Genomic DNA, 25556 nt, shown 5'->3' on the forward strand with positions numbered 1-25556 from the left:
AAGCCCCATTCTAGTCAATGGGGCTTACTCCCAGGATAGTGTGGATAGGAGTGCAGCCTCAGAGCCCATCCTAGACATGTCTACTCAGAAGTAAGCCCTATTCTAGTCAATGGGGCTTACTCCCAGGAAAGTGTGGATAGGCTTGCAGCCTCAGAGCCCATCCTAGGCATGTCTACTCAGAAGTAAGCCCCATTCTAGTCAATGCGGCTTACTCCCAGGATAGTGTGGATAGGAGTGCAGCCTCAGAGCCCATCCTAGACATGTCTACTCAGAAGTAAGCCCTATTCTAGTCAATGGGGCTTACTCCCAGGAAAGTGTGGATAGGCTTGCAGCCTCAGAGCCCATCCTAGGCATGTCTACTCAGAAGTAAGCCCCATTCTAGTCAATGCGGCTTACTCCCAGGTAAGTACAGACAGGATTGTGGCCCAACGCCCTTCCCCTAAAAGGCAACGCAGGGAGGGTCACTGTGGGGAGTTGCAGGCAAACTGTGGCAAGGCAAAGGGACTTTCCAGGACCCTTTTAGCCAGCCAGTTCTTAGGCTGGTGGTCTCAGCAGACTCACTCACTTCATACCTGCTTGCCTGCTCCTGGCTCCCTCATTCTCGCTCACTCACTCTGCCTGATGGGACCTCCTCCAAGCTTCTCTGGTCGCCCAATCAGCACGCAGAGGAGGCAACACGGATGTAATACTCAATCCTAGGTGTGTATGCTCAGAAGTAAGCCCCATAATAGTCAATAGGGCTTACTCCCAGGTAAACCGGGATCAGTTTACAGCCTTCGTCTTGCTCAGGAGCAGGAGCAATCGACAGCAGAGGTGAAAAGCAGCCCTGACCAGCCCCTTCACTGGCTGCTTGCTCCTTTTTCTTCTGCTGCGCGTGAGGCTCAAAGCAGCTGCTTCTCCCGCGTGCGCGGCTGCTGCCTGTCTGCTCTGGTCCCGCGGCACACTAGTGTGCTGCGGCACAGCGGTTGAAAACCACAGCTCTAGAGACTTCTAGTTGGTTCCTGCTTCAGATCAGTCCCTCATGGTATACAGTGCTTTCTGTGGTATACAAAAAGTATACAGGCTCCTTTCTGTGGTAGTAGAAAAGGCATGTTATCCTTTTCCTGCCTGTGTTTGCTGCGTTCTGGTAATATTTTCCCACCTGCTTTTTCTGTTTGCTTTTCTTGCACTTTAGCAACTGTCTGCAAAACTGCTTGCCATTCCACAAATTCAAGTAGAGATGAGATAAGAAGGTGATGTAGCTCCTCTGCAACTGGTTGGATGAAGAAGGCTAGGATGCCTATATGTGATCCACCATGAATAACCGAGAGGTGTTTTGAGTCTCATTTAAAAGAGCATGTCTGGTCTGCCTTGTATTACCTTTTCTGAAGGAAAATGAAAGAACTTTCACCAACTTGCAAGTCATGTGGTTTGTGATCTAGGTTGGCTCAGTGACCAATGAGGCTCAATGAAGAGTTATGACATCAGGTGCTTGATGGCACATTGGCTTGCCAGAGATGCTGCATGTTAAGGGTAGTGATCATTTTCCTTTCACCTAAGCAACACTTAAGGCCATGCAGCTGCCATTTCCTCAAAGAGCAACATCAACAGGCACAAGTAAAAGAAACCAAGCAAAGAAATCTTACAACCTGGCAAAAGAACAGTTTGTCGTGTTTCGCTCCTCTCAGCAAACAGCTCAATGTCTAGAAGAAAGATCCATGAGGATGAAGATCCCCCTAACATTCCTGATGTCGCAGTTTTTAAAAATGCTTTGATGCAGTTTCAGAAATTGGTGGACAAAACAACAGCTCAGAAGAGGGAGGAAAGGTTAGGCCTGTACGTAAAAGATGCTGGTAAGGAGCATGATTTTTTACACATAAATGTGTGCCATTTGGGGGGGGGGGCATCTTCAGAAGGGATCACAGCAGCTTGGAAGGCTAGTCCACATTTTGTTCCTCCTTCCTTGCTTTTAATAAATAAAGTACTGGGAACTGGAGGGCCAACATTTGCAGCTCTGATTTTTTTTTTTTAATAGTGAAAAAATGTGGGTAAGAATAAATGAAAATGAAGAGGAAAATGAACATTGCAAACAATGGTGATTGATGTCAGTGTGAGAAAAATGAACTACTGAGAGGGAAAGTAATAAAACGAGCAGCATTCATTTGTATTCAGTGGGGGCTTCTTTTGTTTCACTACAGAGGAAATGGATTATGACAAATTCTATGCTGCAGTCCAGGCTCTTTTTGGTCCTGATGTGAAGACCCAAGATGTTAAAACCTTCTATAGGAAAATCAGCAACAACCCAGACGGGCGAATGGAATGGTGTGAGGTGGGTTTGTTTGCTTGTGATGATATATGGACGTGCCTAAAGCACAACCAAGGCCAAACAAATCTGATTGGCAGAGTTACATTGTGACTATGAGGCAGGACCAACTGAAGACAAACTGAGCTGGCATGTCAAATTCTGCCCCCCCCCACCTGATGATTCACCAGTCTGATCCTCTCACTCCCTGGACTAGGAAAGGAAGAGGGGGATGGAGCAGAAGTGTGGAGAGTGGTGAACTAGTACATCTGTTGCTCTGGTCCACCACTCTTCTCAAGTAAGTGTATGGGGGGGGATGGATGAGAGGGATTATCTCAATATGCAGAGCATAGGAGGCTAGTTCAGCATCAAAAGTGGGAGTGATTTGTCCTTGCTTGTGTTTGTTGTTGCCTGCTTCTGCTTTGCTGAAAACAGGAAGTCCCGCAGAGCAACACTTCTCAAACTGTGGGTTCAGACCCGCTAAGTATGTTGCGAACCAATTTCGGGTGGTTCGCATAGCACTTAGCTCAGCTGCCACTGAAGATACAGAGCTGAAAATACAGGTACAGAATGCTGGACAGGGCTCCTGTTGGGAGAGGGGCTTGCTGCTTTGTCCTGAATAGGTGGGAAGATGGGATTCAGGAAAGGAGGGCTGTGTTGTTGGAGAAGAGTCCAAGTCTGCGTTCTGCTTTGACTTCCAAGCTGGAATGTTTAAATTCTGAGCTATGCAAAATAATAGCACAAGCGCACTGTGTAATGAGACCTTTGGCTGATCACAGCTTAGCTTTGAAGTCTAAACTGATGATGTCATTTCTGGCCATGACATCACTTCCAAGTTAATGACATCACTTCTGATAGGTCTTGACAGACTGTCATTCTAAAAAGTGGGTCCCAGTGTGAAAATGTTTGAGAACCACTGCCTTAAAGGATAGTTACATTTGATGTAGGATTCCAGTGTAGGAATAAGGTACACGCACGCAGTATTGCACCTGTGACCAATGAAGTATCACCTACTTCTTGTGTTTGAGATTGGGAGAATAGACTGGGCTCTTTACTGTGACCATGGAAAGTTCATTATTGGGAAGGTATGATACCATTGAACAAACTCTGACAATTTCTACTAAACGCTCTAGCAGTAGTTTTCAAACTTTTAGAATGACAATTTGTCAGGACCCACTGGAAGTGATGTCATGACCAGAAGTGACATCATCAAGCAGGAAAATTTTTAACAATCTTAGGCTGTAATGCTACCCACACTTACTCAGGAGAAAGTTCCATTTACTGTCATTGTTAAAAGGCCTGTTAAAAGTACAGGTCTGTAACATTTCCCCAAGTGCAGTCACATACCATGGTAGCATCAAGTCTAATATTTAAAAATTAAATATTGAAATGAATGGGGGCCCACCTGAAATTGGCTTGTGACCCACTGGGTGGGTCCTGACCCACAGTTTGAGAAACACTGCTCTATGGTTACTGACTAATCCTACACCCCTTCAGTTACTCTGGGTAGGAGCCCATGTTCATTTTTAAAAAATTGACTCTGTGACTTTAGAGTGAGAATATGATCATTCAATTATGTTGCACATTCCCATAAGCAGACTGTGTATCCAGTGTGTGTATCCGGCCAGGTGCTTTATCTCAAATCTTGCCCCTTAGTGGTTGGGTTTCTTCCCCGAGCTGTGATATCTTTCTAAAGGACATCATTAGGCTGCTATAAAAGCCCTGCTCCCTGACTGAGAGCTGTTCGCTCACCCCAAGGAGCAACCCAGCTTCATCAGGCCCTGGAAGAGCAAGCTTGGAGCCTGAAACCTTTTGTTGGAGGTTTTGCTGCAAAAGAATTTTGCCAGGTAAAGTTCTCACTCCTTGTTGCCACTCTGCTACTTTCAGAGCTTGATTTCTTCCATGTTTTGGGTTATTCTACCTGCTTCTGGCCTTTCTTGCTTGATGCTGTTTCTAAAACTTGATCTTTGCCCATCTCTGTCCTATTGGCCTGAGCACCCTCTGCACAAGGTTTAAGCCAATTGGACAAATTGCTCCCAATTAGGCCCTGTGCCTAAAGGCCCCCACATTTGGGTAATCTACTCTAGTCTTATATGCAATTTTATATTAAAATTTGCTTAAATCCATTTGATCCATTAACTCACATGCACTTTTAAAGTGCACATTTTGATTGCTTTTCATTCTATCATAGAAATTTCAACTCTATAATACATTTTCTATATATCTATAAGACTCTGCAGAGCTTGGCTATGAACCTGGGACCCTGCAAAAAAAGATGTTTCCAATTGGGCCCCACAGCTCCTAACGCTGGCCTTGCCTCTGCGCACAGAGATTTGACTGCCCAACCTCCAACAGACTCTGACAAAGTCTTGCTTAGAATAAAAATGCAAGAATCCTTTCCCCTAGTATCTCCCATGGGTATTTTGTGCTGCCGAAATTTTCATAGGCTGCTTATAAATATGCAGAAATCGTAAATAATTATGTTTACAAGAACTTTTCCAAAGGTCTGTGTTCTCACAAAAAGTCAGAGCTTGTACAGAGTTCTGCCATCAAACCCCCTGTTGGAGGGTTACTTCTGATTTCCATGTTTGAAGTATGATGCTGCTGTCAGAATGGACATTATGAGCAACCATACTTGATGTAGTTGCTCTTTGCCGTGTGCGAAGTGCTAGGTGAGTACTGAAGGTCCATATAGTTCTCTGCTCATGAATGTGCACCTGATTACAAAGCCCTTTTTATCAGCTAGATCAGTAGACCGTAGCTAAGTGCTTTATATATTACTACACCATTAACCTTTGAAAGTGGCACTTAAATTATTCCTCTTGCCTTCTTGCCTGTAAATCCCTCTTGACTCCTCTAGAGTTGAAGAGTCTTAAAAAGGGCACTTTACTCAATTCTCCATGCAAACGTTCCTAGCAACAAAGAAAGGAGGTGGGAGTTGGAGGTGGTGTGCGAGAAAGATAGGGATTGAGAATAATAACAGTAATAATAATAATAATAACAGTATTTATATACCGCTTTTCAACTAAATGTTCACAAAGCGGTTTACAGAGAATAATCAAATAACTAAATGGCTCCCTGTCCCAAAAGGGCTCACAATCTAAAAAGATGCAAAAAGAATACCAGCAGACAGCCACTAAAACAGACAGTGCTGGGGTGAGGTGGGCCAGTTACTCTCCCCCTGCTAAAAAAAAAGGAGCACCCACTTGAAAAAGTGCCTCTTACCCAATTAGCAGGGGTTAAGATTGAGAAGACTAAGGGCCAAATCCTATCCAATTTTTCAGTGCTGGTGCAGCCATACCAATGAGGTATGTGCTGCATCCTGAAGTAGGGAAACAGTTCACAGAGGCCTCCTGCAGGTAAGAGAACACTTGTTTCCTCAGGACTGCATTGCAGTTGCACCGGAACTTGAAAGTTGTATAGCAGTGGTATTCAAACTGGGGCGTTGCGACGTCCCAGCCTGTGGGTCCCGTCCTCTGCCCCCTTAGGGGGTGAGGGCAGCCAGGAGTCGGGGGAAGGCAGAGACATGCCACTCAGGGGGGCTGCAGGGGCTTGGGTGCACTTGCCCAAGCCTCCTGCAGCCTCCCGGGGGTGCAGGCAGCCCTGCGCAACCTTCTGCAGGGCTCCCCAGGTCAGGAAAAGCGAAAGCAGAGCGATTGTGCCCCGCTCCGCAAAACCAGAAGCAGAGCACGATTGCTCCGCTTTCTCTTCTGACAGGGCTGCAGGGACTGGGGTGCACCCTCCAGTCCCTTCAGCAGCTGTCCCTTTGTGCAGGGAGCCCTGCGCAGGCGCCTGCAGGGTGCCCCAGGTCAGGGAAAGGGAGAGTGGAGCAATCAGCTCTGCCTCTGCAAGCGGAAGTGAAGTGCGATTGCCCCACTCTCCCTTTCCCTGGTGTGGGGCGCCCTGCAGGCGCCTGCGCAGGGCTCCCTGCACAAAGGGACGGTTGCTGCAGGGACTGGAGGGTGCACCCCAGTCCCTACAGCCCTGTCAGAAGAGAAAGCGGAGCAATCGTGCTCCGATGATGCAGCAGCACTAAAAACAGGCAAGCTATATACAGTGGCGGGGGGGGGGGCAGATTGGGAGGCTTCAGAGATGACCAGGAATTTAAATTCCCTTACACTTCTATAAGCTTCCGACTGCAATAAGTCATCACCTCGAACCATCTCTTAGAACTGTCTTAGGACCTGTGCTAGAGATTTTGCTGGCACAAGTTTGAGGAGAGAAAGAGGCAGGGAGGCTGCAGGAGAAGGGACAAGGAGGCTGCAGGAAAGGGGGATAGGATCCGGCATGCACCATCACTACCAGATCCAGCCCTTCCTGCATCCTCCCTACACCTGTTACGCCCCTGCCCTGCTCAGTTTTGCCACCTCACCCCCCTCCCCACTCCACTCTCTCTCCAACCTCTGATGCTTCTCCCGCTGACTTAGCAGCTCGGTGGGCAGTGGAAGAGCCTACAACACTGTGACACTTTTGTAGCAGTTAAGCACTGGCGGAATGCTAATTCTGCCAGGTAACAGGATTGGGCTATAACTCTCATGTTTTCTGCCACTGAAGGCATGATTAACAGTTTTGCAATTAAAGAAGAGCCTACTGGATCAGATCAAAGATCTACGTAGTCCAGCATCCCAGTTCCCAAATTGGCCAACAAGATGTCTCTGGGAGGCCCTCAAGCCTTCACTCTTTCCCCGTTATTGCCCCTCCAGCTACTTATATTCAGTGTCTTATTATTATCTCCATTCTAATTAATAACTTCTGATAGACTCAACTTGTGTGAATTTGCCTGACTTGTCTGAACGGGGGCAGGAGGGGGACTGACTGAGTTCTGCTCCTCTGGCTCCTGAACTCCGTGTTGGGCTTTCCATCACTGGTGCAGTCTTGAGAAGCCCCATTGCGGGGGGAGTCCCTTCCTCCAAGAAGACCTCTGGTGGCTGTTGTGGGGCCACAGGATGCAATGGTAGCTGCTTTGGCACCACTGCACCTGTTGGCAGTGCCACCTTTAGGATTGGGCTGCCTGACAAGTAAAATTTCAAGCCTCACGATGCTCTGAGAATTCTCTTCTTCTTACGATTAATTGGTATTCCTTATGTTAGTAGTTTATGTATGCTAATCTGCGCATACAGTTCAGATGCTTCATCCTTCCCATGTTGGGTTGTGCTTTGCTTGGCTTTTTGTAGATCTTTGGATATTACATAGTGGAGGGTGATGCTCTTGCTGCCCAACTTGATGAAGAAAACATGGTTTTCCTGGTGTCCAGAAAGCAGCGGATTACAAAAGCAGGTGGGATCGCTAGCGTTCCGTCCTAAATTAAAGTCCTGTGTCTGTGTGTTGTCAGGGTAGGTGGAACAATTTCTTCACAGAGTCATGTGTGTTAAGTACATCTCTCACTTCTGCCATTTGCTCCTCTTATGGACATCTTGGCTTTCTAGCACGGTCCTGTTTGAACTTGTTCTTCCCATCCAGAGTAGAATGTGTGCTGTTCTTCATCTCAGCTTCCCTGCCCAAATATACTGGGAAAGTATTTCAGACTTCTGGCTGTTTTCATTAGGATGAGGGCATGGAGAGAAATGGGAGAGGCTTAATCAGAGACCAAGTTAAAGAGAGACTGGAAGAGGATGAGAGAACTGAAGGCTGGAAGCCATCTTTTTCTGGGGAAATTATGTTTGTTGGTGGATGTTTTTGCTGCCTTCTGAAAGCACACATGTTGCTTGCCTCAACCTGATGTTGTGAATAGACCAAATATTACAAGAACATCCCAAGTATTCCATGAGCTCTCTTCCAAAGGAAACAAAAATCCAGTAGCACCACCTCTGGGACTTCTCACTGTTGGGACAGTGGGGAGCACATAACAGTGTGTGATAACTAGTGGTCTTCATGGGGGTCCTTTTTGTGCCATGACCCCAATAAATAAATAAACAAACAAATAAATAATGAGACTGGGGACCTTCTGCTGATCCCACCCCTCTTCTGAGTCCCAATCTGTTCACTCCTTGCTCCTGTGCTGCCCACTCCTGTCCCCACCCACCATGTTTCCCTCTACCTCTTTCATTTTCACAACAACCCTGTGTGGTAGCAACCTGAACAAGGCTGGCCTTAGGAGTTGCTGGACAAGCGAGGAGAGGCTGTGCAGGATTATATCAAGAACTCAGATTTAATAAGGCAGTACTACTATTGGACTGGATCCAAGCCCTCTCTTGCACAGGCATTGAAAGTTTGCTGTGACCCCCCCATGAGACTTTGCGACCCCCCTGGGGTCACAACCCACAGGTTGAAGATCACTGTGTTCAACTGTCCTTTCCATTTTATATGGACCCCCTCAAGTAGATGTCTCATGCCTTGTTTTTAGACATGCACATTGCCTAATTCCTGGAAATGTTATTGTGAGATTAAAGAAAGGATTTTGCCTTTGTCAAGGAGTCAAGAGGCGTGATGTAATCAAGTGTATGGTGAAGGTACCACAGCTGGATTTTATGGTAACAGCATCTCAGAAAGGAACACTGACAGTTTTTTCCAGCCAGGTAATTTTGAAGCAAACTAGATTTTTTTTCTTTGTTGTAGTAAGCACTTTCTAGAGTGAGTGGAGCATAATACAGGTGGGGCCGTGGTATCTGCAGGGGATTTGTTCTCGGACCCCCCTGTGGATACTGAAAACCGCAGATAATCAAATCCGTGATCTTCTGCCCCTTAAAACCTCTGAAGAGGACCAGCTCATGTGCCCACTGCCTCTGCGGGCTTCAGAATTGCCATTTCGGGCCGAAAAAACACTACTTTCAGTTTCCTGAGAGAACTGGAAGTGATGTTTTTATGCTACTTACGGCAATCTGAGGTCCAGGGAAGCCCCTGAAGGCAATCTATGTTGAGCCAGATCCATGGGTGCACAGTCTACGAATATGGAGGCCCAACATGTGAATGCAGCATCCCTTCTAGATGCTGCAATCATCCCATCCCTTCAAGTATCCCAAATACAGAGGGGGTACTTGCCAGAGGAGAACTTAATGTATGGTGAAATACAGACATTATTGCAGAGAAATACAGCTGGGGCAAGTATAAGCCCAAGACAATCTTCAGAATCTGGGTCCTGTAATATGAAGACTACGTAGTGGCCTCTACTAATGTTGCACTCTCACCTTGTTGCTGAGAGCAACATGGTAACTTCATAGTTATATTTCCTTCACCGATGCAGGAGTATGATGTTAATCTGGGCCCTATTTAACTCCAGTGAGTGGAAAACTAGACCAGTAAGATAACACAACACACGCATGTGCGCATGGGCGCGCACAATGAATTTGTAAAAACTGATTGTTGTTTATTAAGGACAAACCCCCAAGACACTGAATGAGAGCAATACAGCAATCCGCCAATAGTGTGGGAGAGGGAGATACATTCCCTGAAAGTTGAACACTGAACAACAGCACTGGCTGGCCCAGAATGCACTGCTCCCATTTGCTAGAATGGCTGACAGTCATGTCAGGACAAAAAGCCCTGTAACAAATCAGTGCTAAAGGAAGCAATGTTATCAGAGGCTTGTTTTAACATCATCACCATATCTGTTGCTTACATAGCCCTTCAGCAGATAAAGGAACACTACAGGTTAAAATGATAACATGGTTAATAAAACTTACCAAAATCACATGATCATTGGAGAGATGAACTCATAACATGCTCAGATACACTGAAACACAAGGCAAGTCTTAATAGTAAATAATTCTTAACTATAGCAAGTTAAAGTCCTCATAATTGGTGCCCAGTGATTTTCACTCTTTTTTATCTCATGGCACACTGACAAGAGACTATGGGCCCAATCCTATCCAAATTTCCAACACTGGTGCAGCCGCAATGCAGCCCCAAGGTAAAGGAACAAATGTTCCCATACCTTGAGGAGGCCTCTGTGACTGCCTCCCCACCACAGGATGCAGTACATGCCCCATTGGCACAGTTGCACTGGCGCTGGAAAATTGGATAGGATTGGGCCTTACGGACCCAATCATTTGATCCCTTACAGAGGGGCTGCATTGTGGCTGCACCAGTGCTGGAAAGTTGGATAGGATTGGGCCTTAAAGCTGCAATACTAACCACACTTTCCTGAGAGTAAGCCTGATTGAACAAAATAGGACTTACTTCTGAGTGGACCTGGTTAGGATTGTGCCTTAAAATTATCATGGCGCACCATCAGTTTTTTTATATTTGACAAGGCACACCACACTAGCACACCTGTGGATCATTCGTGGCACACCAATGTGCCACAGCTCATGGTTTGAAAATCACTGCCCTACACTATCACATTGGTATTTATTTAACTGCCCACTCTCTCTCCTGCATTGTCTATTTAAAAAGCTCTAATGTTTCAAGTGGTTGTATAGCTTCCTTCCAGCACAGGCAGGCAACACTGAACAACACTGAGTGCCTGTCTGTGCTGGAAGAGCTTGACAGTGAACCAACCCTAGAAGAACTTCACGTGGCCCTGGACTCCCTTGCCTTTGGCAAGGCACCTGGAAAAGACAGCATCCCTGCTGAAGTCCTAAAATGCTGCAAAGAGATCATCGTCACTGAGCTGCATGAAATCCTCTGTCTCTGCTGGAGAGAAGGTGGAGTACCTCAAGACATGAGGGATGCAAACATCATCAGGCTGTACAAGAACAAAGGTGACAGGGGTGACTGCAACAACTACCGCGGCATCTCTCTCCTTAGCGTTGTAGGAAAGCTGTTTGCCCGAGTTGTACTAAAGAGGCTCCAGGTACTTGCAGAGAGCGTCTATCCAGAATCGCAGTGTGGATTCCGAGCCAACAGGTCCACCACTGATATGGTATTCTCCCTTAGACAACTGCAGGAGAAATGCAGGGAACAACGACAGCCACTCTTTATAGCCTTCATAGATCTCACAAAGGCTTTCGACCTGGTCAGCAGAGACGGCCTCTTCAAGATTCTCCCCAAGATTGGATGTCCACCCAGGCTCCTCAGCATCATCAGATCTTTCCACAAGGACATGAAGGGCACTGTTGTCTTCGATGGCTCCACATCAGACCCTTTTGACATCCGAAGCGGAGTGAAGCAGGGCTGTGTTCTTGCACCAACCTTGTTTGGGATTTTCTTCGCTGTCCTGCTGAAGCAGGCCTTTGGAACTGCAACAGAAGGCATCTATCTCTGGACCAGATCAGACGGAAAGCTCTTCAACCTCTCCAGACTGAGAGCAAAATCTAAAGTCCAGCTGAAATGTCTGCGTGACTTCCTCTTTGCCGACGATGCAGCTGTCACTACCCACTCTGCCAAAGATCTCCAGCAGCTCATGGATCGTTTTAGCAAGGCCTGCCAAGATTTTGGACTGACAATCAGCCTGAAGAAAACACAGGTCATGGTTCAGGATGTGGACTCACCTCCCTGCATTACAATCTCTGAGCATGAACTGGAGGTTGTCCATGACTTTGTGTACCTTGGCTCAACGATCTCCGACACTCTTTCTCTCGATAGCGAGCTAAACAAGCGCATCGGTAAAGCAGCTACCACGTTTTCCAGACTCACAAAGAGAGTCTGGTCCAACAAGAAGCTGACGGAACATACCAAGATCCAGGTCTACAGAGCTTGCGTCCTGAGTACACTTCTGTACTGCAGCGAGTCATGGACTCTTCGCTCACAACAGGAGAGGAAACTGAGCGCTTTCCACATGCGCTGCCTCCGACGCATCCTCGGCATCACCTGGCAGGACAAAGTTCCAAACAACACAATCCTGGAACGTGCTGGAATCCCTAGCATGTATTCACTGCTGAAACAGAGACGCCTGCGTTGGCTTGGTCATGTCATGAGAATGGATGATGGCCGGATCCCAAAGGATCTCCTCTATGGAGAACTCGTGCAAGGAAAGCGCCCTACAGGTAGACCACAGCTGCGATACAAGGACATCTGCAAGAGGGATCTGAAGGCCTTAGGAATGGACCTCAACAAGTGGGAAACCCTGGCCTCTGAGCGGCCTGCTTGGAGGCAGGCTGTGCAGCATGGCCTTTCCCAGTTTGAAGAGACACTTTGCCAACAGTCTGAGGCTAAGAGGCAAAGAAGGAAGGCCCATAGCCAGGGAGACAGACCAGGGACAGACTGCACTTGCTCCCGGTGTGGAAGGGATTGTCACTCCCGGATTGGCCTTTTCAGCCACACTAGACGCTGTGCCAGAACCACCTTTCAGAGCGCGATACCATAGTCTTTCGAGACTGAAGGTTGCCAATACAATACTATAGCTTCCGGAGAAGCAATAGAATAGTCCCATAATGTCTCTAACGTTCTGAGAGATTCCCTCCATCTGGAGAGGAGTCCTTAGATTACTGAAAAAGCAAGGAAAAGAAAGCAAGAGAAAAAAGAGGAAAGACAAGTGTATTTTATTAAGGTGATCAGAGAGATGTTTCACTGAAGGGAAGATCCTAAGAAACTCCTTCAGAAGAATTAAGAACCCTGATGTCCTTTTATACCTATTTCACTGGTCATAGACATGGAGGAGAAGACTCAAAAGCTCATTTTTAGCATTTTCCTTAAGGGCTATATCACTCATGTGATCTCTGATTCACAGCCCAATCCTGAGCTGCCCGGGGTGCAGGGCTGCAGTGGTGTTGAAAATGGCTAGCGCCACATCCTGCGCACTCCAGACAGCCGCCGGCTCCTCCTCGGGAGAAGAGGACTTTCATCCCCTTCCCCCAGGTCAAGCAAGTAGCCCCGCAATGGGGCTACTCGATTCGTCACAAACCCAAAGGTTGGCAGTGAATCAAGAACCTCTGTGTTGGGCGGTGAGTCTGACACGGGCTCTGGATCCGGTGGAGCTTTGCTCCACTAGTTCCACCTCCCTCCCTCCCCGGCACCTCCCTCGGCACACCACCTTCCTGCCTTCCCTCTCCCCCCCTCCGCCCACGTCCCCCCTCCCTGCAACGCCTCCTCCCCACTTCCTCCCATGCCTCTATTTACCTCTCTGCTGCTCGACAGTCCATGCGACTGCTGAGTGGTGGAGCTCTGGTAGCCCCCAAGCGGTAGCCCAGCGCCGGCCAGCACTGGGCTACCACCAGTGCTTGCCTGGTGCTAGGACCCACATATGTGCCTTATGGCACATTTGTGACAGTGGGCACCGGTGGTAAGCCAGTGCACACTGTTCAGGATTGGGCCCTCACTCTTTGACTCTGAAGTGAAGTCCAAGGCCAGTTGAACATCTCAGGGCCATGTCCAGACATTGTTAGTAGAACACCAGATACATCAGCAGAAGAGGAATGTGTCTTACTAGCAAATGTTCTCCAAGCCTTATAATATTAAGCATCTTCAACTGAAGCTGCCCAGCCGTGTGTAGGACCTTATTCAGCAGTTCACAGAACTGGCCATTTTTGGTTCATCCCAAAATGAACTTGGCTACTCTTGGTTTCTCATGGCCAAATCACCAATTCAAACTCAGCTCTCCTCAAGGCACCTCAGAGCCATTGGGAGATCACCAGGACTGGATCCATCAGTTGTCCCAATATACATTACCTTTTTTAAAATCGGTTTGAGAGAGATATTGATAGCAGGCGCATGGAAGAGGAATGAAAACAAACATGTTAATGAGTCTCCAAGGTTGCAACATTATTTTTTTAATGCAGTACACAACACTCTGATAAGCCATCTGTGCTTATTGTAATTTTACACATCTGTAGCTTTTAAACCAAGCAGTCTGTTAACATTTGTGAAAAAATGCAGCTGTGTTTCAAAGCAGCTATAACACACTCCAGGGGTTTCATTTAATTAGTGCATAATGTGCATGATAAGCATTCACAAGGTAATAAAAGATTCTTGCAGGTGATTAGACACTGAAGCAAAGCCAAGGCATTTGGAAATGACGGAAGCAATGTTTCAGAACCTCTTCATCCGTCATGCATATTACGTTTCTTGTACATGAAAGAAGACTGTGTTTTACAAAGTACAGTGCTAAAAAATAAATTCCCCCTATTAGTTAAGAAAGTTATCTGCTGATGCTGCTGACGCCATTGCCTCAGACTTGCTGCTAATGTCATGTGGACACCAGTGCCTCTATTAATTTCATTGTGAAAGCTAGAAACGTATTTTTCCACTCACTCTTCAAAATCTGTACAGGGGTACAGGTACAGCTCAGGCTGATACAACAATACCTGCTGTTTTAAGAATGATTAAGGCAGAACTGTGTTTAATCCTCTGGCAACATGTAAAGGACATTTAACAGCACATCGGAGGGTTAAATTGCCTGATCCTTATTCTTGCAAGAGATTTGTCATGCCAATAAACTTTCTGAAGCCACATTTAGGCTTATGTGTAAAAACACTATTTTAGAAAAGAGGTCTATTTTTCACAAGTTCCTATTGCTGCTGTGGTGCTGTGAGGCGCAAACTGTCCAGCAGGTGTAATACCAGTGACTTCACTGGTGTTCCCCTGAATGTAAGAGAGGATTTAGAAAAATAACCAAATTACACATTATCTTAAACCCGTGGCGTAGCTAGAAAGTGTGCTACCCCAGGGCACACCTTCCAGGGCAGCCCCCCCCCCGCAGAGCTCCAGTCACATCTGGAGGGCAGTCTGAAGCCACCAGGCTCTGGGGGGCTTTAGAAGATCACTTCCAGTTTTTCAGGAAAACCAAAAGGGGAAATCCTCCTGGGGCCTCAGAAGGCCTTCTAAGGCCTTAAAAAGTCACTTGCGGTTTTCCCAAAAAACTGGAAGTGGCTTTCTGTGCCTCCAACGCCCTCCAGACACAGCATAGCTCCGGCCGGGTTCAGAGAGGACGGGGGGGAGGGGCGAGCTAAATCTGCCTTAAAGCTACTGCCTTTAACAAAGACGTGTAAAATAGGTAATAGATCAGATGTTTTCTAGGAGTTATTCCTGTTCCTGTGGGAAGCTGGAATGTTACAGATGGGTGGTGAGGACATGGCTGTGGTGATGCTTCTTTAGAGTTGGGATTAGCAAAGAAATGTAGAAACTTTTGGATTGCATCTGCTCTTCTGTTCTGCCTTAGAAGTTCCTTGCTTTGGAACAACTGCCTCTGAGAAGCCCACAAGCAGGAAAGAAAGGCAGACGTCTCTCCCGCCATTCCTCCCTTGAAACTAGTATTCAGAGGCACTGAAGTGCTGCACCTAGAAGTAGTACACAGTCATTGTGACTAGTAGCCATTGATAGACCTATCCTCTATGAATTTGTCCAATCCCCCTTTAAAGCCATCCAAATTGGTGGCCATGACCACGTCTTGTGGCAATGCATTCCAGAGTAATTAGCTCTGTGTGAAATATTTCCTTTTGTCCTTCCTTAGTCTCCCATCAATTATTGAATGACCCTTGAAAGAGGGAGAAAACCTTTTTCTCTCCACACCATGCATAATTCTACAGGTCTCAGTCATGTCCCTCCTTAGGGCCCAGCCCTATCCAACTTTCCAGCCCTAATGCAGCCAACAGGGTGTGAACTGGAGGCCTCCTCAAGGCAAAGGAATGTTTGTTCCCTTACCCTCAGGGCTGCACTGAGGCTGCATGCAGCACTGGGAAGTTGGATGGGATTGGGCCCTTAATAATATTTTTTCCCAGCTAAGAGACCGATCCTGTGGTCCGCACTGTGCCTCTGCAGCGCAAATCACAGTCACAAACGTGCCGTAAGGCATGTTTACGGGGCTTACCGCCAGGCTTCGGCTGGAGCTGGGGGAGGTGTGTCAGCGGAGGTGTGTCAGGGTGGGGGAGGTGTGTTGGGGTCGGGGTGGGGGAGAGGCGGATCTGCGGAGCCGGGCTCTGCAGGATCAAGGGCACTCAGGCAGGGCTGCTCGCCCTACATGAGCGCCCTCACTTTAGCGGCAACCAAACAGTCACCGCTAAAGTGAGTAGCCCCATTGCGGGGCTGCTTCCCTTACTCGGGGGAAGGGAACGAACATCCCCTTCCCCAAGGAGCCTCCCACGGTAGCAAGGGAAGTGCTGGATCTGGTGGGAGCCCTCCGTGGAGCTGCCGGGTCCTGCAGCTCCGGGCAGCTCAGGATTGGGCTGCCCAATCACTATAACTTATCTCACAAGGAAGTGGTTCCAGTCCTGTGATCATTTTGATTGCCCTCTTTTGCACCTTTTCCAGTTCTACAATATTCTTCTTGAGATGGGCAACCAGAACTGGACACAGTTTTCCAAATATGGCCACCAAATTATGCATAAGATGGATAGAGTGGATAGAAGAAAGTTATTTTCCCTCTCGCACAATATCAGAACCCAGGGGACATCCACTAAAATTGAGTGGTGGGAGAGTCAGAACAGGTAGAAGGAAATTTTTCTTTACCCAGTGTGTAATTCGTGGAATTCCTTGCCACAAGATGTTGTGATGGCAGGTGGCCTAGATGCCTTTAAAAGCAAATTGGGCAGATTGATGGAGGAAAAGTCCATCATGGGTTACAAGCCATGATGACTATATGCAACCTCTGGGTTTTAGAGGTAAGCTATCTCTGAATGCCAGATGCAAGGGTGTGGCAACAGGATACAAGTACTGACAACAGCCTTGTCTTTAGTGCTCCCTGAGAAATCTGGTAGGCCACTGTGGGCCCAATCCTGTCCAACTTTCCAGTACCAGTGTGGCTGCAATGCAGGCATGAGATAAGGGAACATTTGTTCCCCTACTTTGAGGAGGCCTCTGTGGTTGCCTCCCCAACACAGGAAGCAGTGCATAGTCTCAGCAGCACTGGCACTGGAAAATTGGATAGGACTGGGCCCTGTGTCAGGGAGTTTGATGGGATGGGCGCTTGGCCTGATCCAACAGGGCTCTTCTTATGTTCTTACTTTGCAACAGAAAAGGGGCTGTCAAGGCTTTGATAGATGTGACTGCATGTAACGTATTGTTTGTTTTTCTGCCGCATAAATTATACAATTGTGTGCGTGAATATTGTGGTAAATGCACTCTTGTGCACATTTATTTGGGAGTAACCTCCTTTTGAATTTTATATGATTTATGAAAGGCTCAGACAGTAAATCTCACACAGAGACATGCTGCACTAGTGGCACAAGGTTACAGTATTTCACATTGCTTGGGTTGGAAAGTAGATTAGGAGGCAGGCAACATTCTCACAGGTTTTCTTGAGCTGAACAGGATCACAAATGATAAATTGCATTTCTGTTTATTGCCATGTTTGTTCTTGTTTTGCTAGATGCGAATCCTGACAACTACAAGTATTCCGGTAAGTTGATTATTTCCACCAGATTCAGTTGAAACATAGAGGGTAATTAGAAAGTGCTTTTAAACTCTTTTCCCTTTAAATGTACACACTAACATATTTCTGCATATGCAGGAAGTTCCTGAGTACAGGTGTACCATGCTGTCTGCAGATTTGGTGTCCGTGGTTTCAGTTGACCACAGGAACCGGGAGAGGCTTTTTAAAAGATAGGGAACATGAAGGAGAATGTTAAAAATAGCTTTGTTTAGCTTATCACAGTGAAATTGTTGTGTTTTCAGGGCTGCAGGCAGCCTTCCAAGATGCCTGCAGGCTTTGGCACTTCCTCCTTTCCCCTAGTGTTGCCCCAGAATCTTGATCCATTCTCCTCCTGGTTACAATGTATTCTGGGGCGACATTGAGGACAGGAGCAGCCTCCTGCGAGCAGGAAGAGGCTGCAGATATTGCTCTAATAATCCTTCTGCCTATTAATCCACTATAGACCTTTTTCCATGATGAGGATTCGGCTACACTTTTTTCAACTCTGGCTCAGGAAATCCATTCTAAACCATTACAAATGGTTGGTGCTACACTGCTGCTGAACCTTGTTTGGGGCAAGGAAGCATGCGAGACTGTGGCTCTCACTGAGATACTGCAGAACATCACACTTTCATTTATACGGAATCTATTAGATGCAAATTTGTTGCATCCTTCACATGGGGACCAACTACTGCCAAGTTGAGAATAAGGCTTGTTAGGTAGAGATTGCGATATTTAATGCCTAACAGCTGCTGTTGGCACAACAGTGGCCAATAAATCAATTCATTAAGATAATTTCTCTAGCTTCCTCTTGATAATGTGGGAGCATCATCTTCTCTTCTGACTGCATTCCCCATGTAATCAAATTACTTGAACTTCATGCTTATTAAAAACATTTTTTTCCCCAGGACAAGCCTGCCTGCTTCTCACTGTATTCATTCCAACAAATTATATAATGTGCTGCATCTGGTTCCCTTTGAACAAGGCTGGATCTCCTCATAATCATCAAGGGCTCTAAACAGAATTTGAGATTCTGGGTATAAATTCTGTTGGTCATAGTTGTTCTCTTTTAAATTTGATTTAGAATCATACATATTAATTTTTTTAAATTACTCAATAAATAGATTGTGAGCCCTATTGGGACAGGGAGCCATTAGTTATTTGATTTTTCTCTGTAAACCACTTTGTGAACTTTTTGTTGAAAAGCAGTATATAAATACAGCACAAGTCGGTTTCTCTGGATGTAGCACAAAAGACTCAGATGTGACTTCATTTTATAGCTTGGTTGAAGGACATAAAAGTTGAACAGCTTCCATCTCTTAACCTGAGAACCTATGCTGGTGCAGACACTCATACTGAATGTAAAATGTAATACATTGGAAACATTTAATGTTTTGCTTTCAAACCTGTTTCCAAGTATATTGAAATGCAAATTGCCTCTCAGAATGTTCTCTGTTAAGATTCAAACCTTACCTTTTCGACAGCAACCTTCTTTGAATGTTTTTTGCAAATTATGCTATGGCAATTCCAAATTCAAAGCACAAAAATCTCAAACTTAATTGATGCAAAATATAAATGCATATTCTAAATGACTTTTAGAAATTCAGTACAGTACAGTACTCCATTTTGGCAGAAGGGCCTGGTCTACAAAGGCAGCAGTATAAGATGTGAATGAAATGGAAAAATCCTGAGGTGGTGAAATGGACTACCACTACGGAGTGAAGATGGGGAAGCACATCTTAAATAGGTGTCTCATTCTGCTCTCCTAGGAAGGGATTTTTTTCCCAGATGGCCCTTCTCTGTAGCCTGGGAGGGTGGCAAGGCACTAGATACAAACTACCAAGACCTTTTCCCCATTCAGGTCCTAATCCAGGAAAGGGAAAGCAGGGACCAGGAATGGGTCTGGGCGTGCTAACTGCTAGGGAAGTCAGCCTTCTACTGGGAGTACCTTTTCCTGACAGTCTATGTTAAAAAGTGGACCTTGGGAGGAATGGGCAGTTTAATAATTAGTCCTACTTGGACTTTTGGAATCCTGTGAGTCTTGGCGTGGGGGGGGGGGCAGCAATGTGATTGCTACAATCATGCTGCTGCCAGGCAAGGAAGGGGCTTTTTACTTACCTGGGGGTCGCTAAGGCTCACAGGAGGTTCTGGGGAGCCTGTGATCCCCTCTGTAGCCCTCCCTAAGACTTGTAAATGTTGTAAAAATGGAAAAAAAACACCACTTCCTATTTCGGGATGAAAACCAGAAGTGGGTTTTTTCCCTCCTTTTTACAACATTTCCAAGCCTCAGGAAGGGCTATAGAGGGGGTCGCAGGCTACACAGACCCTCCAGAGAGCCATAGCGACCTCCAGGTAAGTTACAAACCTCTTCCCTGCCTAGCAGTTGCACAATCGCGGCAAGTGCATTGCTGCCAATTTCTCGTGACCACCGATTTGGGAACCACTGCTTTTGGAGATGCTCTGGAGGTGCTCTTCTCTGCTATAGGCAGGGGGTTGGACTAGATGACCTTCTGAGCACCTTCCAACTCTATGATTCTATGATTACTTTCCTGCTTAGCAGTAAACTCTAGGAAATTTGGGTTTCACAGCAGCTGTGAACACTTTGGTTCTGAGTATTGTCCATAAATCTTCCTTTTTCTACAAAATAAATGAATACTCATTCAGATATTAATTTTCTAGCCAACCAGCAAAGAGGTTGGTTCTGACAGCATTTCTCTTACATCAGGACACTTCCTGGATCAGTGGATGTGATTATCTTAGTCAGCTCAAGCGTGTTATTGCTGTGACAGAAAGAACCATCATCATTTGGGATTATAAATCACAAGGCAGCCCCTTGGTAAGATACTTGGTCACAGTAAGGTGTGGGTTTTTTTGTTGTAGTTGTTTTGTTGCTTATTTAAAGAAATACAAAAACTAACCAAACTATAGTTACTGGTGTTGTACTGCAGTTTAATTCCACAAAATAATACAAAATTCTTGAAATTGAAAATTAAAGAAGAGAAGAAAAAGAAGAAAAAAAGAAATTGGGCAATACAATTCCATATGTAGCATATTTAATGCTGGGGGAATATAGCTGATCAACTATATAGCGGATGAGAAAACTGAGATCAGGCTCTATTCCCACATACAACAAATATCTCCTTAGATCATAATGGGCGCAATCCTAACCCAATTTCCAGCGCTGACATAAAGGCAATGCAGCTTCAAAGTAAGGGAACAAATATTGCCTTACGTTGAGGAGGCCTCTGTGACTACCACCCACCTGCAGGATGCAGCACCCGTTCCATTGGCACAGCTATACCAGTGCTGGAAAGTTGGTTAGGCTTTGGGCCAATGTCATGTAAGCTTGGCCAACATACAATAGCTGTAATGCCTTGGTTAAGGTAGGGCCTAACAAGACTAAAAGTGTTTCTTTTTCTTTCGTTAAAAACAGTCATTGGGGGCTTTGACTTGGATTGGGACTGTGGCTCAGGGGAAAGGGCTTAATCCTTTCCCTTTGTGTAATTTCCACAAAACCACTAATAGCCACTCTGTGTGTGTGTGTGTGTGTGTGTGTGTGTGTGTGTGTGTGTGTGTGTGTGTGTGTGTGTGTGTGTGTGTGTGTGTGTGCGTGCGCGCGCGCGCGCGTGTGTGTGTGCGCGCGCGCGCACATGTGTGTAGACCTCTAGTGCTGCAGTCCTCATGCAAATTGTCGTTTGTCTGTTCCCACTGGCCAATTTTTACCAAAGAAAAATATGTCAGGAGGTCTGATCATGCATGCTGTTTTACCCTTAAACAGGTATGTAGAGCTACAGGTGGGACCTCGGTATCCACTGCTTTGTATCCACTGATTTGATTTATCACTGATACTGAGGTGCACCTTTAAATGCCTTGTAACAAGGAAAAAAATACCAAAATCCAATTTGCAATCTCCGCGCTGTTAAATAATTGCAATTTCATTCTACTTGATTCCATTGTTCACCCATCTAGTGGCTGAATGCCGTATAGTGTCTATATCAATGCATTCTGGGGTGTCAGTAGAGGAGCAGGAACCTGGAAGTGGGTCTTTAAAGCTATTTTTCCACTTATTTGGTATCCACTGATTTTTTTATCCACTAGGGGTTCCGGAACAGAACCCCAGTGGGTAACAAGGCACAACCTGTATAACTTTTAACACTGTATATTTGCAGTGATTGGCAGTTAAAAATGGACACATGACCTAAACAAACACTTTTCGAGAGCAGCCTCTCATAGTGTATACTACAGTACTTATTGTATTGGCAACCTTCAGTCTCGAAAGACTATGGTATCGCGCTCTGAAGGGTGGTTCTGGCACAGCGTCTAGTGTGGCTGAAAAGGCCAATCCGGGAGTGACAATCCCTTCCACACCGGGAGCAAGTGCAGTCTGTCCCTGGTCTGTCTCCCTGGCTATGGGCCATCCTTCTTTGCCTCTTAGCCTCAGACTGTTGGCAAAGTGTCTCTTCAAACTGGGAAAGGCCATGCTGCACAGCCTGCCTCCAAGCGGGCCGCTCAGAGGCCAGGGTTTCCCACTTGTTGAGGTCCATCCCTAAGGCCTTCAGATCCCTCTTGCAGATGTCCTTGTATCGCAGCTGTGGTCTACCTGTAGGGCGCTTTCCTTGCACGAGTTCTCCATAGAGGAGATCCTTTGGGATCCGGCCATCATCCATTCTCACGACATGACCAAGCCAACGCAGGCGTCTCTGTTTCAGCAGTGAATACATGCTAGGGATTCCAGCACGTTCCAGGACTGTGTTGTTTGGAACTTTGTCCTGCCAGGTGATGCCGAGGATGCGTCGGAGGCAGCGCATGTGGAAAGCGCTCAGTTTCCTCTCCTGTTGTGGGCGAAGAGTCCATGACTCACTGCAGTACAGAAGTGTACTCAGGACGCAAGCTCTGTAGACCTGGATCTTGGTATGTTCCGTCAGCTTCTTGTTGGACCAGACTCTCTGTGTGAGTCTGGAAAACGTGGTAGCTGCTTTACCGATGTGCCTGTTTAGCTCGGCATCGAGAGAATGAGTGTCGGAGATCGTTGAGCCAAGGTACACAAAGTCATGGACAACCTCCAGTTCATGCTCAGAGATTGTAATGCAGGGAGGTGAGTCCACATCCTGAACCATGACCTGTGTTTTCTTCAGGCTGATTGTCAGTCCAAAATCTTGGCAGGCCTTGCTAAAACGATCCATGAGCTGCTGGAGATCTTTGGCAGAGTGGGTAGTGACAGCTGCATCGTCGGCAAAGAGGAAGTCACGCAGACATTTCAGCTGGACTTTGGATTTTGCTCTCAGTCTGGAGAGGTTGAAGAGCTTTCCGTCTGATCTGGTCCGGAGATAGATGCCTTCTGTTGCAGTTCCAAAGGCCTGCTTCAGCAGGACAGCGAAGAAAATCCCAAACAAGGTTGGTGCAAGAACACAGCCCTGCTTCACTCCGCTTCGGATGTCAAAAGGGTCTGATGTGGAGCCATCGAAGACAACAGTGCCCTTCATGTCCATGTGGAAGGATCTGATGATGCTGAGGAGCCTGGGTGGACATCCAATCTTGGGGAGAATCTTGAAGAGGCCGTCTCTGCTGACCAGGTCGAAAGCCTTTGTGAGATCTATGAAGGCTATAAAGAGTGGCTGTCGTTGTTCCCTGCATTTCTCCTGCAGTTGTCTAAGGGAGAATACCATATCAGTGGTGGACCTGTTGGCTCGGAATCCACACTGCGATTCTGGATAGACGCTCTCTGCAAGTACCTGGAGCCTCTTTAGTACAACTCGGGCAAACAGCTTTCCTACAACGCTAAGGAGAGAGATGCCGCGGTAGTTGTTGCAGTCACCCCTGTCACCTTTGTTCTTGTACAGCGTGATGATGTTTGCATCCCTCATGTCTTGAGGTACTCCACTTTCTCTCCAGCAGAGACAGAGGATTTCATGCAGCTCAGTGACGATGATCTCTTTGCAGCATTTTAGGACTTCAGCAGGGATGCTGTCTTTTCCAGGTGCCTTGCCAAAGGCAAGGGAGTCCAGGGCCACGTGAAGTTCTTCTAGGGTTGGTTCACTGTCAAGCTCTTCCAGCACAGGCAGGCACTCAATGTTGTTCAGTGCTTCTTCGGTGACTACATTTTCTCTGGAATATAGCTCAGAGTAGTGCTGCACCCAGCGTTCCATCTGCTGCGCCCGATCCTGGATGACCTCGCCTGTGGCAGACTTCAGAGGGGCAATTTTCTTCTGTGTTGGACCTAGGGCCTGCTTGATACCATCATACATCCCCTTGATGTTGCCCGTGTCAGCTGCTATCTGTATCTCGGAACAGAGCTGGAGCCAGTAGTCGTTAGCACATCTCCTGGCAGTCTGTTGGACTTTGCTGCGAGCAGTTCGGAGGACCTGCAGGTTGCGCTCACTGGGACAGACCTTGTATGCTGCTTGAGCTCTCCTCTTTTCCTCAATGACTGGTGTCAACTCCTCAGAGTGGGCTTCAAACCAGTCTGCCGCCTTGTTGGTCTTCTTGCCGAATATGGACAAGGCGGTGTTGTAAACGGTATTCTTGAAATGTTCCCATCTGTTGGATGCGTTTGCGTCGGCCGGGCCTGGAAGAGATTCCTCAAGCGCTTGTGCAAATTCCTCCACTTTTCTCTGATCCCGGGTCTTGCTGGTATCAATGCGAGGTCTTCCTTCCTTTTTCGTGTGATACAGTCGCTTTGTTTGCAGTTTCACTCTGCTGCACACCAGGGAGTGGTCAGTGTCGCAGGCAGCACCATGATAACTGCGTGTGATCTTGATGCTGGGAAGGCTGGAGCGTCTGGTGAGGATCAGGTCGAGCTGGTGCCAGTGCTTTGATCTTGGATGTCTCCAAGAGACTCTATGTTGGGGCTTTGTGTTGAAGAACGTGTTGCTGACACAGAGACCGTGATGACAGCAAAACTCTAGCAGGCGTTGGCCATTTTCGTTCATCCTCCCAGTGCCAAACTGACCTAAGCAAGTGGGCCATGAACTGTTATCAGCACCAACTCTAGCATTGAAATCGCCGAGGATGAACAATGGCTCTTTTACAGGGATTTTCTTGACAGTGGTGGCCAGGTCATCATAGAATTTGTCTTTGGCTTCTGCTGGAGACGACAGAGTCGGTGCATAAGCACTGATGAGAGTGATAGGTCCTGCTGATGACTGGAGCTGCAGGGACAAAATTCTTTCACTTCCCACAGTAGGTGGGATGATGGATTTCAGCAGGGTATTTCTGACCGCAAAGCCAACGCCATGTTCCCTGGTTTCGTTTGGTGGTTTTCCCTGCCAGAAAAATGAGAAATTTCTCTCCTTGACAGATCCGGAATCTGGCAGCCTCGTCTCTTGAAGGGCGACGATGTCCATCTGCAGTCTGCTCAGCTCCATGTCGATGACAGCTGTTTTGCGTGCGTCGTCTATTTCTTGCAGGTCATCAGAGAAGCCAGGTGTCATTGTCCTAACGTTCCAGGTGCCCAGCTTTAGGGCAGTAGTTTTCTGTTTTCTGTTGCATGGTGCAGAGTTGTCGATCCGCTTGTCGGTTTTCACCCTAAACCCCACGCACCCCATGAGGTTAACGGACCGTGGCGAGGCAACACCTTACTGGCTGGGGACTGCCCAGCTTAAGGCGGGCGGTAGCTGCCCAATGAGATGCAATGATCTCTCCCACCGTCGGAAGCAGCCCCTGGTGTCATGCTCTACGCCAATCGAGCAAAGACTTATAACCGGTAAACTGCTGCTTCCCGTGTTGTGCCGACGCCGTATGGCGAAGTTGGAGTGTCCTCTCCAGTGCGCGAAGCCTGGGTAAAGAAGGTATGGAGGATAGGCTGTTACCCATGCAGCAAATCCCCCCTCTCCACGTCGCTGGAATGGTCCAATGGAAAGGCAGAAGCCAATACGGTTGGTTCCAGCGGCGTCGCAGGAGTTGCCAGAACGTGACTGTGTTCAGCCATGAACTGCCTAAGGGACTCCGGCTCCTGATTTTGCCTCGAGGTTGACTCCTGAAGCCTTTTCCAGAACTGGATGTAGCCACAAGACAGTGGAGGTTTGAGGTCAGAGTTTCCTTCTCTTAGATGAGCTGCCTTCCTAGGCTGACGAGTCCCATCTACCCATCTACTACAGTACTTAAGCCTGGAAAATC

At 47.0% G+C, this 25556-nt stretch overlaps 1 protein-coding gene across 1 annotated transcript in view; it reads left to right on the forward strand.

Annotated features, from left to right (window-relative positions):
* Window positions 1–1678: 1678 nt before the first annotated feature.
* WDR64 (WD repeat domain 64) overlaps window positions 1679–25556 on the forward strand; it is a 108487-nt gene continuing 84609 nt past the window's right edge. Inside the window, exons 1-6 of the mRNA XM_066623070.1 lie at window positions 1679–1832; window positions 2178–2308; window positions 7456–7558; window positions 8693–8796; window positions 17400–17429; window positions 20167–20277. Coding sequence (XP_066479167.1) covers window positions 1679–1832; window positions 2178–2308; window positions 7456–7558; window positions 8693–8796; window positions 17400–17429; window positions 20167–20277 — 633 coding nt within the window. The remainder of the gene's footprint in view (window positions 1833–2177; window positions 2309–7455; window positions 7559–8692; window positions 8797–17399; window positions 17430–20166; window positions 20278–25556) is intronic.

Source organism: Tiliqua scincoides, chromosome 1 (assembly GCF_035046505.1).
Source record: "Tiliqua scincoides isolate rTilSci1 chromosome 1, rTilSci1.hap2, whole genome shotgun sequence".
Classification (NCBI taxonomy): domain Eukaryota; kingdom Metazoa; phylum Chordata; class Lepidosauria; order Squamata; family Scincidae; genus Tiliqua; species Tiliqua scincoides.